We start from the raw sequence: 11,048 nt of genomic DNA, 5'->3' as shown, positions 1-11,048 counted from the left end.
TGCTTTCTCTCCTTCTTCCTCTGAACAGGCTGGTTCAACAGAATTGCACTAACATCCTTAGTTAGCAATGCTCCTTCTTCAGGGCTCAAACCATTGGATACCATTCTTTTGACATAGCGCTTAAGTGGTGGTGAAAGCTTCACTGCATCAATTAAAGACATCTCAATCATCACCTTATCCATCATAGTCTTGCATCTAGCTTCCTCAAGCTCCTGCTTAGACCTTCTTGGCTTGGGAAAAGGAACCTTAGGCTTGTAGACCCTTTCAACAACAGCTGGAACCTGAGATTTTGTGTTTTCCGCATCTGACTGAGATGGGTGTCGACCGACACCCAGGTGGTGTCGATCGACACCATCATCTGGATCCGACAGATTGGCCGATTTTTCTCCTTGTTCTGCAGAAACAATTTCACCATCATCTTCATCTCTCACTGATATGGCATTGCAAGCATGTCTGGGGTTTGACTCAGTTCTTGCTGGAAGATAATTCTCTTGCCTTTTGACAGACCCAGCAGTCTGTGCAACTTGAACCTCCAGCTTCTTAACATGAACATTCAATGCTTCTATCTTCCCATTCAGTTCAGTGTAGACATTGTCAATCTTTCCATTGAATGTCACTGTCAAATTCTCTTGACCTTGTAGAAGCTGCTCAAGCATGGCCTCCATTCTACTCTCAGAAGAAGTCTTAGGAGGTGGAGACTGATAAGATGAATTCCCATAGGTTCTTGTATAGCCATTGTTCTGTTGCTGCTTCTGGTCACCATTGTAAGGTCTGTTTCCTTGCTGATTACCGAATCTCTATCCCTGATACCCAGCTCCATACACATAGTTGACATTCTCCTCTGAATTATCTGGCTCTGGCTCAAACGTCTCAACTTCAGCAGTAAATTGGACTGACTTCTTTCCCACAAGAAGATTGTGCACTGAATCAAGCTTAGCACTAACAGAAGCTAGCTAATTTGCATCAAACTCTCCATGCAGTCTCTTTCTTTCAGCATCAGCTCTTTTAGTGCTATTGCTAGAAGCCAAATTCTCAATCAAAACTTCTGCATCTTCTGGAAATCTTGTCTTGAAGTTCCCATGACTTGCAGCATCTAAAGCTAACTGATACTTCCAGTCACACCCTCTAAAGAAGATACTCAACAGTTGTACCCTTGAAAAACCATGGTGTGGACAGTCTCTTTGATAAGCTTTGAACCTCACCCAAGCTGCCTTGAAAGCTTCATCATGTCCTTGCTTGAATGAAGAGATCTTGACTCTCAGCTCATCTGACATTGCATCATCATAGAAATGGTTGAGGAAAGCCACCTTGATATCATGCCAGTTTGTCAGAGATCCAGCTGGCAACTGCTTCAACCACTGAGATGCCTCTCCTGCAAGTGAGTATGGGAAGAGCTTGCAGAATATGAAATCCTCAGTCACTCCATTAGCCTTGATACTGGTCACAAGATCCTCAAAATGCTCAATATGGTCCAGAGGCTTCTCATGGGGCAGAGCAGAGAAAGGTCTCTGTCCAACCAGTTGAAAGTAAGCAGGCTTCAGCTCAAAGTCATTCCTCTGGAATGGTGGAGGAACAATTGCAGACCGGTTCTCATACATAAGATCAGCCCGGTTGTAGTCAGCAATGGTCCTGATCAAGTCCCGGTTCTGCTCCTGTCGTCGAACTGGGTTCTGTACGTGGTTGGCAGCTCCACGTCCGTCTGCAGGAAGGGGGTGTCGATCGATACCCTCTTGTTGGTGTCGATCGACACCGTCGACACCATCAGCTGGTTCGTCGACAACAGCAATTTCAGCAATCACATTGCCCTCAACATCAATCTTTTGGCCCTGCTCATTGCGCAAGTGGCCCTCTTGATCCCTCAAAGCACCATCCTCATCTCGCATCAGAATGATAGTATTAACCATCTTTAGAGATTTGGCTGCCTTTCTGTTCTCACGCTCAAGTTTTCCTAACTCTTGGTTTGACAAATTCACAGTAGGACCAGACTTGTTGCTCCTTGTGTGAGGTCTAGGAGGCATGCACCTGAAACACCAAAGAGAAGAAAAACAAAAACGTGTAAGTAGAAAATAAAAAGAAAAATTTAGACAAAATCTAAAACTCAAATCTAATGGTAGATCAAAAGAGTCCCCGGCAACGGCGCCAAAATTTGATATGCTCAAATTAACCCTAGAGCTACTCTCTCAAATTAAGAGGTCAATGCAGTACTTAGGGGTCGAATTCCACAAGGACTCAAGACTACACAATAAATTATAGAGTTTTATAATTAAGCTAAACAGATTAAATTGAATTAAAATAAAAGCAATGCAAAATATTAAATAAAAGCTGTTGTAAATTCAGAAGATCAAAAAGCTAGGCCTAGGGAATTTCTCAGGAAATTATGAAATATTAAATCAATCAATAAATTAGGATTCAAACAATTAAGAACAGATCTAGAACTCTAAACACTTTTGTAAATTAAATCAGTTCTCACTGCAAATAATATCTAAATTTAAAACCAGAAAATCCAAATCTCTTTGTAAAATTCTAGGTTAAAAATCAGCAATAAAATCAGGTTTAGATTGTTCACAAAATTATTAAATCAAATCTCTTTGCAAGAAATAATTTTGCTCATCAAAAGGTTTTATCAGGAAAACAATTATATTCTCATATCAATTTATTTTCCTAAAGTATTAATTCTAGATGGCCAATCAAGGATTAATATGAAGAACAACCTAAGATGAAGATCTAGATAGATAATGAATCCTAAATAAACAGATCTAATAATTCATAAAATCCCTGTGAAAAACCCTAAACCTAACAAGCAAACTACTCAGACATAATCAATGAAGAACAAGACATGATTCTGAATAATAAGCAATAGAAATTAAAAGAGTAAGAAAGGAGTTTAAGAATTTCTTCTCTACAAAGCAGTTCTGATCTCTCTCTCCAATAGCTCTCAAAAATCTCTCAGGGTTGCAGGAAAAATAAAACTTGATAGAATACAACTTGAGGGTTTGGAAAACCTAAAAACACTATTTATATGTCCTAAAACACATCAGGGACTTGTTTTGAAATTATGGAAAACTTTGGGGCAGATTTGTAAAACTTCCAAATTTGGCTCTTTTCTCGTTGGCAACAAGGGTGTCGATCGATGCTCTCTAGTGTCGATCGATGCCCTCTCTCATATTCGACTCCTAACTGATTTCCTCCAGATTATTGCTCCAAAATGATCCAAACTGCTCCACTTTGCTCCTTTAATGCTAAAAACCTGTAAAGACTCAAAAACAATTTAGAAACAAATGAAAAGACACTAAAAGACTCCTTATATCATGGTTAAAAACCACAAAAACCATGATATATCAGCCTTCCTTGGGAAATGATCCCTGATAAATTGTTGTAATTAAGATACATCCAAGACACCAAGGAAATCAAGGCTGGTAAGTTGTTGAGGAATGCTTCCATGTAACATGTTATGAGAAAGATCAAGGCTCTCAATATTCTTTCAGTTTGGAGAACTCGACAAGAATTTGTGAGATAGAGTCAGAAAATAAATTAAAATGTTAGAGACACGTGATAGAAGAATCTTATGTTCTCTCTCGTCTACGTACCACCATTAGGAAGGAAGGAAGGAAGCAAGTACATAACTTGCTGTGAGTAAACAAGTGCGCACGTGCGTTTATTTGTTGCCTTTATCCGTGTTGACGACGTGACAACTTTCCAGTGGTCCTATCCTCCTCATCCTCTATCGATGAAGCATTATGATTTAGGAAAGAAAAGTAGATTACATGAATTGATTTCTTAATAAAAAAAACACAAAACAATTATTATTTCCACGAACTTTCATAAATGTTTCCGAATATTTTTAGTGAAATAATAACAAACAACAACTTTATCCAAATATTTGAAGAAAATTTTAAAATGATAAGACGAACCATTCCAAATCTAAGTTCTCCTCTTGCAAAAGTTTTCTATAGAGAGACCAAGTTTGTGTTGTTGTATTAACCCAAAAACAAACAAGGTACGGAAGTCATCACTCCTCCAATTAGAAATAGCCACGTAAGCATTAGCCCGCGGAAAACAGACCATATGAGTCACACGTGATGTTTTTCATTCATTCCTTCTCTCAATTGCCTCGAACACGGATTTGCTGCGTTTTATGACTGAGTCGCTCTTTTTTTTTTTTTTTCTTAATTAATTTGTTTGTTTTCTTGGAGGGTTTCTTTCTTTGCTGTCTTTGATTCTTTTTTTAATGTTCTCTACGTTTCCGATGCCTTATTTAGAAGACATATACGCTTCTATCTACGTATATATATAAAAATAGCTAAAACATCTAAAAGAATTAAACACAAAAAAGGAGAAAACCCCCAAAACAAAAGAAGAGGAATAAATTCTGAAACCTATGGCAAAGAAGGTGAGGAAGCTTCACGTAACGGTGAAGCCGGTGAGGCTTGAAGGTTTACCGTCTATTCCCGGTGATCATGAAACGGCGGCAAAGAATCTTTCTACGATGGTGGAGGTGAAATGGAAAGGACCGGTCTCCGGTTTCGGATTAGGACTCGTCCCTTTTTACCGGTCTAATCGACCGGTTAACCATACGAGCTCTAAGCCGATTGCTTTAGGCGTAAGCCATGTAGAATGGGAGGAAGAGTTCGAACGCGTTTGTTGCATCGTTGGCCCATGGAACATTTCCTTCAATGTCTTCTACGTGAGTTTTTCTCTTAATTATCTCATTTTTTTGGATGATTAGTCTGATGATGTTTAAATTCAATTAGTTGAATTCATCTATTTTTTTTTGGTTTTAGGGAGAGACAATGGATGCGAAAAGCAAGAAGTCTTTGGTCGGAAAGGCGTCGTTGGATTTGTCGGCGTTAGCGTCGAAGCTTGAATCGACGGTGGGGAAAAAGCTTCTAGTTCGGTCAAAAGGTTCCGTGCTTTCGAAGGAAGCAACACTTGTGGTAATTAATCTGGTCAATTTAAATTTTAATCACATTTTTTTTATCCCAATTTGAATCATTCTTGTTCTCATTGGATATTAAATTAATTTAGAAAACATCATGGAAAGGTTTTAAAGACTTTTTTTTTTTAATGAAAAAAAAGTAAAATAATTATTTAATCCTAATCCTTAATTAATTAAGACACGCGGTTGTTTATTTAATTTAGGTCAACGTGACTTTTTCCGAGGTAAGAACCGAACCAGACGACTTTATACAACTTGGTCAGGTCTCCGTTGACTCAGCAATTCCGACAAAGATGTCAAGTCGTCGCGGCGGTGTAAGAGATTTTGATTCGTCTTCATCTCCAGCCACCGCGCCGAGTTCAGGTGGACGTAGTCCAATTGTGGAAATCGGGTCATCTTCAAGCCCGGATGAGAACCAGTCTGAACCGGGTCAAAAAGCCGTGTTTAATTGGTGGAAGAGAAGACGGTTAAGCTTTTCTGTGACATGGAGAAGAGAACCGGTAAGTATTTTGGTTTTCAGAATTTTCAAAACCCGGTTCGATTTCGATTTTGGTCACTAACCGGACCGGTTTGTTTTTGCAGAGAGAGGATGAACTTACAAAGATATCAACGGCGGAACAAGAAAAGCCGGCGGCGACGGCAGAGACTGATTCATCAATCGAGGCAAACAAATGGGTGGTGAAGGATATAGTGAGCCGCGATGGCAAATCGAAGCTAAAATCGGAAGTTTACACTGCGTCGATTGATCAGAGAAGCGAACAAGCCGCCGGAGAAGCAGCTTGTGCGGCGGTTGCGGTGGTGGTTGCTCATTGGTTCCACGCGAATCCTAAACTTATCAACCCTTCAGGAACAGAGTTTGATTCGTTGATCACGCAAGGCTCTTCTTTATGGCAATCACTTTGCGACAACGAATCGTATCTAAGATTGTTTCCGAACAAGCATTTCGATCTAGAGACCATCGTTTCCGCGAACTTACGACCGGTTAGGGTTTGTACTGATAAATCATTTACCGGGTTGTTCAGCCGGGAGAGATTTGCTTCGTTAGATGGTCTCATGTCGTTTGATCAGATTTGGGATGAGGTGGAGAAAGAGGTTGCGTTAGCCTCAAGTAATGGTGAAACTAGGGTTTATATTGTGAGCTGGAACGATCATTTCTTCGTGGTGAAGGCAGATTTAGATGGTTATTGCGTAATCGATTCGTTAGGGGAGAGATTGTTTGAAGGTTGCAAGCAAGCTTACATTCTAAAGTTTGATGATTCGAGTTTGATGTATGAGAAAGAGGTGTCGTCGGAGAAGTTGGTTTGTGAGGGTAAAAAGTGTTGTAGAGAGTATATAAAGAGGTTTCTTGCGGCGATCCCGGTGGCGGAGTTGGCGGCTAAAGAGGAGAAAGGGAATGTAGTGGATGTGTCTCTTCTTCATGAGAAACTTCAGATTGATTTGCATCATATTATGTTGACTAGCTAGTGCTGATTAGAGTTTTGTTTTCTGACTATTGATTGATGACTCGTTAGAGTATAGAGTTGTTAGGATTGTGAGATAGAGAGAGAGTTTATTTGTGCATATGGTTCGCTAAAATAGTTACCTTGATGAGACAATGTGTTGGGAAAAGTCAAGAAAAAGGTTTTTATTTGTCCTGGCTTTGGTACGTTGTTTAAGAAAGTGACAAATGGGTTTTTCACCAAATGACTATATATATATACGTATAGTACACTAGTCCGGGCGTATCTTAGAGATGGTGATTGGTGGTGACACAGCTGCATCAGCTAAACTCATCAAAGAAATGAGGAGTTCTTGTTTCTTCGAAAATGCTTACACATTTGTTGGTTACTAATATGTTATATGATGAAAAATTGGACAAAAGATTTTTAGATATCATTTCTTAAACAGATTGACTTGGGAGGTGAATTAACTTTTTTGCTGTTATTCTAAAAATAGCTTCGTATTTGTTATTACGTCTGAGCTTCGTAAGAGTTAATTGTGGTTTCTTGTAGACAAGAGTTGATCCACACATTTGTTGAGAGTTGAGACAAGATCAATGCTCAAATTCAGGGAAGGTCGTATCAGAAAGATTTTAGATAAAGACGTATTTGGGTTTTCATATTAGCAAAGCCACCCATCTTTCCATTTTTTTATCTTTGGAAAGTAAATGACAATTCAAAACAGTATATTTAAATTTCTTGAAGTTCATATACAAATATAGTGAGTAGTGCTAAGTGGTAATTGAAACTACATATACTTTTGGTGTGGGTTGAAATGGCTTTAAAGCCAAGGAGCTCTGGCCATTTGAAACCAATCCATGTAGCTAGTGAAGAATTTATTATTGACCATTTGTTCCAGCGGTACCTCGCCTAGAACTGTTAAAATAAGCTGTCCAAGTCCATTTTGACCCGTCCAATATTGACCATTTGGAATATGGACAAATAAGTGACTGTGTCCATTAAGGACCGGTCCATTAACGACCATGCCCATTAAAACTATGTTTTTATGAGCTGTCCATGGGTGTCCATTGGTCAGAAATATAATAAATTGTATAAAATGAAAAAAAAAATTAATTTTGTATTTTTTAGTTTTGTGTTTTAAAATTTTTACCAAATCGATTTTGACATAGCTTCTTAAGTGTTATGGGCCGCATAATGTCCATATTGTCCATCCATAATGAATTGGACATGGACGGATCATGGACGGCCCGCCCATTTTGACAGCTCTAACTTTGCAATTGCGCTAATTAATGTAATGTATATTGATTTTGGGAGTTTGTAACAAGTCATTACATATGTTGGTCATTCTTCTCTCCATCCCTTCCAAACTATTTTGAAAATCTGAATAAAATTTTCATTTATAACAAAATTATATTTATATCGATGATTTAGCAGTATTAGTTTGTTGGCTCTTTCAATATAATTTTTCTTTCGAAAAAAAATATCATAATTATTTATCGTATATATATTCATACTAGTCTTATAAAAATGATGATGATCTTTTTTTCCCCAAAAAATGATTTTGATGATAATGATAAATTTATCCAGAAACGTTTACGTGACCTCCTGGTTACGAAAATGAAACACCCTTACCTGAGTTGGTCATGAAGAGACTCCAGCTTAGCTTTTGCTTTTTAATATTCTCCACAGGCAAATAATATTAAGGAATGGTCATTTTGCTTACATATTCATTGTAGTGGACGGTGGTCCATTCTTAGCTGTCAATATATATAAAACAACCCATTGGGTCACCTAACTCTTTTCGTCGAACAGAGACTTCCACATACACTCGTGCTTTCATTTTCCAATCTCAACTATAAAAACATGTTAATTAATAATGGTAAACATCACTTGGAATATTATAAGACAAAGTAAGAAAGCGACAAATCTGTTTCACCAAATATTACAAATGAGCCAATCATGGCTTCAAACTTCAAAGAGTGGCTTATGTTTCACCTGTCTGTTTTGGACAACACAACCCAAATATAACGTCCTTTGGACACTTTCTAAGTCAAAACTACCCGACAAAAGTGTTCTCAAGTAACTTTAAAACAGTGGAACACAATGAAAGATATCAAAATGTTGTTATACATAAGGCAATCAAGATTCTCAAGAAAGTGTACATAAACTACAAATCAAACTCGAGCAGAGAGACGAGGAAGAAGATTGAATCGTTTTAACGACAATCCAGGAATATAATTTTTAAAAAAAACACACGAGATCAAAGGTGAAAGACGAGTCATCTACACATATGAGTGGGTGCAAAAAAAACACATAAAGAATGAATCAGTAAGGATTGTTGTAGTAATAACCCGTCGGTGGCGGTCCCATCCCGTTGACAGGTGGCATTCCGTAAGCTGGAACTGGACCGTTGTTCATCTTCGCCAAACTGGCTTGACCTCTCATGCCTTCACGCTGGTATTGCTGCCATAGCTGCTGTTCTTGATTCAGAAGATATTGCTTCTTCTCCATCTCTGCCATTTGGACATAAGAAGGTGGTGGAATGGTTAGCGAAGCTGCGAACGGGTCTTGGTTCACTTTCTCGACTGTACCATCTGGTGCAGGTAAGGCCAATACTTGAGTATTGGTTTTGCCCGGTAATGGTAAAGCTACGCTGCTCGCGCTTCCACCTGTCAACTGCGAGGTGCTCACATGTTGTCTGACCATTCCTTGATCGTACATCCCGTTGAGCAACAAGTTATCAAACCCACCGCCCAAAGCAGCTGTTTGTTTTTCTAAATTGCTAGCCGTTTCAACCAATGCCAATTCCCAATCAGCTTTACCAGGTTCAGCAGCAGGATTCTGCCAAGCTGAGGTCACTCCATTCGAGGAGAAAGCTTCCCATTTTCCGTTATTACCAGGTGGACCAGCAAAAAGAGCAAGTGCAAACTTGTTCCCTTGGTCATCAGCAGTGACTTCATCCTCCCTCAAGTTAACTAAATCCTCAGTAAACTGCGGTTTTTGAGGCTGAGGCTCTGGTTCAGGAGGAGGTGGAGGAGTGTAATTCTCAGGAGGAGGAAGAGCTTTGATCTCATTCATATCAGGTTCAGGCTCCTCTTCTTGAACAGGTGGAGGAGGAGGAGCTTCAATCTCTTTCCGCTCAGGACTCTTCCCTCTCTTCGCTCTATCTCTCACAAACTCTTCCAACGTCTCCAACAACTTACCAGTAATCCTCTGAACTTCAGGATACTCAGACGATCTCGCCACACCAGTTTCTTTACACCAGTTATAAAACGCAATAACCTCATCAATCTGTTTCGCCGCGCTAGCATAAGCATCAAAGGCCTTGACACAATCTGTATACTCCATATCGAAAAACTTATCCAACAAAACAGCCAAAACCTCGCAGATATCAGCATAAAGCTTAAAACTCTCCCTCACAACAGGATACAACGCTATCAGTATCATCCTACTGTTCTTAGCTAAACCAGTTGGTCTCAATGACAAAAACCGATCAAGCAACCTTTGTAAATGACCCATCTTCCCAAAAATCCTTTCCGGTGTCATCTCCCTTAACGGCGTAACAGACTTCTTCTCCTCCCTTCCTCCTCCTCCCATCTCAGTCATATCTCCATAAGACCGAGATCTCTTAGGTACACCACCATAACCATTATCACCAGCACCGTTCTCATAGTCATAAGACCGCGGAGGTGGTGATCTGAAATCATCTCTTCCTCTCCCGTACCTATCATCACTATTATTACTATGATGACTACTGTTACCACCGGCACCACTCTTCCTCTCAAACAAAGCTAACTCAAGCCTCTGATCCAAATAGCCAGCGTAAGTTCTAACGAAAGCAGAATGATCCCAAGAACTCGAATGAGCTTCGTCGCGAAAATCAGACATGTTTAACATCCTCGTACCTCGTCTTGTCGAGTAAAGAATCTCTTCTTGGAAAATCGGATCTCCTTCGTTTAGAAGTCGGTGAACGAGCATCAGAGCCTTGAGAGCAACGACCCAATCGCGAGTCTTGCTTAACCGTCGTGAGACGGAGGTAACGCAGGCGAGGATGTAGCCGCGTGAGAGAGAAGTTAGGTTTAAGATCTCGCGTATGTATTTCTCGCTGGCGGGATCGTCGTCGTGGCTTGTAGCTTTGACTATGGCTACTTCGAGATCTGGAGCCATGTTGCTTGCTACTTTGGCTATTCCTATGCTTGTTTGGTCCTTAACCGCACCGATCGCTTTTCGAATACTCGGCGCCATATCTCTCCCTCCGATTCACGATTTCGAATCTCTGAGAAAAACACAAAACAATTCAAGATTCGTTGCGTTTTGATTGATAACGGGAAACACAATTTGAAAATTTTCGATATGGTTTTTGATTTTTTTTGTGTGTTTTGTATTGAGCTATATTTAGAAAATACCGTTGGGATTGGGAGAGGTGTTCCTTGGCTAGATCTACGGAGGAAGATTTCGTCGGAAGAACAAAACGGTGTCGGAGAACTTTTAGATCTGTGGAAACGCCAAATTTGGCGGTGTGAGATTCGGAGAAGGAGTAAAGGAGGAGGCTGGGACAGAGAGAGAGAGAGAGAGAGAGAATGGTCGATTTAAGAGGAGAGTTGGAGTCTGTGATGACGTGGCGGTTTTTAAGTCGTTGATCTTGGAGGAAGGAGATGCGAAGTTTTTTTTTT

The 11,048-nt window shown here is 39.8% G+C and overlaps 2 protein-coding genes across 2 annotated transcripts; one reads left to right on the top strand and one right to left on the bottom strand.

The window, feature by feature from the left end:
* On the top strand, nucleotides 3,980-6,649 carry LOC104714008. The gene is made up of 4 exons (XM_010431234.2): nucleotides 3,980-4,684; nucleotides 4,782-4,934; nucleotides 5,140-5,436; nucleotides 5,519-6,649. Exons 1-4 carry the CDS (start codon nucleotides 4,379-4,381, stop codon nucleotides 6,398-6,400), a joined length of 1,638 nt encoding a protein of 545 aa, XP_010429536.1. The 5' UTR covers nucleotides 3,980-4,378; the 3' UTR covers nucleotides 6,401-6,649.
* LOC104714007 (putative clathrin assembly protein At2g25430) lies at nucleotides 8,456-10,953 on the bottom strand. Its single transcript, XM_010431233.2, has 2 exons — nucleotides 10,782-10,953; nucleotides 8,456-10,651 (listed from the first exon to the last, which is right to left on the bottom strand). The coding sequence occupies exon 2, from the start codon at nucleotides 10,618-10,620 to the stop codon at nucleotides 8,701-8,703; it is 1,920 nt and encodes a 639-aa protein (XP_010429535.1). The 5' UTR covers nucleotides 10,621-10,651; nucleotides 10,782-10,953; the 3' UTR covers nucleotides 8,456-8,700.

The sequence above is a fragment of the Camelina sativa genome, chromosome 9 (assembly GCF_000633955.1).
Source record: "Camelina sativa cultivar DH55 chromosome 9, Cs, whole genome shotgun sequence".
Lineage (NCBI taxonomy): Eukaryota > Viridiplantae > Streptophyta > Magnoliopsida > Brassicales > Brassicaceae > Camelina > Camelina sativa.
The sequence above is the reverse complement of the archived record's forward strand: the minus strand, read 5'-3'. Positions and strand labels throughout refer to the sequence as shown.

Excerpts from the sequence above, each read along its gene's own strand:
- LOC104714008 (XM_010431234.2), top strand. The coding sequence starts at position 4,379 with ATGGCAAAGAAGGTGAGGAAGCTTCACGTAACGGTGAAGCCGGTGAGG. Across the intron at positions 4,685-4,781 it reads TTTCCTTCAATGTCTTCTAC|GGAGAGACAATGGATGCGAA; the intron begins GTGAGTTTTTCT and ends TTTTGGTTTTAG. Across the intron at positions 5,437-5,518 it reads TGACATGGAGAAGAGAACCG|AGAGAGGATGAACTTACAAA; the intron begins GTAAGTATTTTG and ends TTGTTTTTGCAG.
- LOC104714007 (XM_010431233.2), bottom strand. The coding sequence starts at position 10,620 with ATGGCGCCGAGTATTCGAAAAGCGATCGGTGCGGTTAAGGACCAAACA.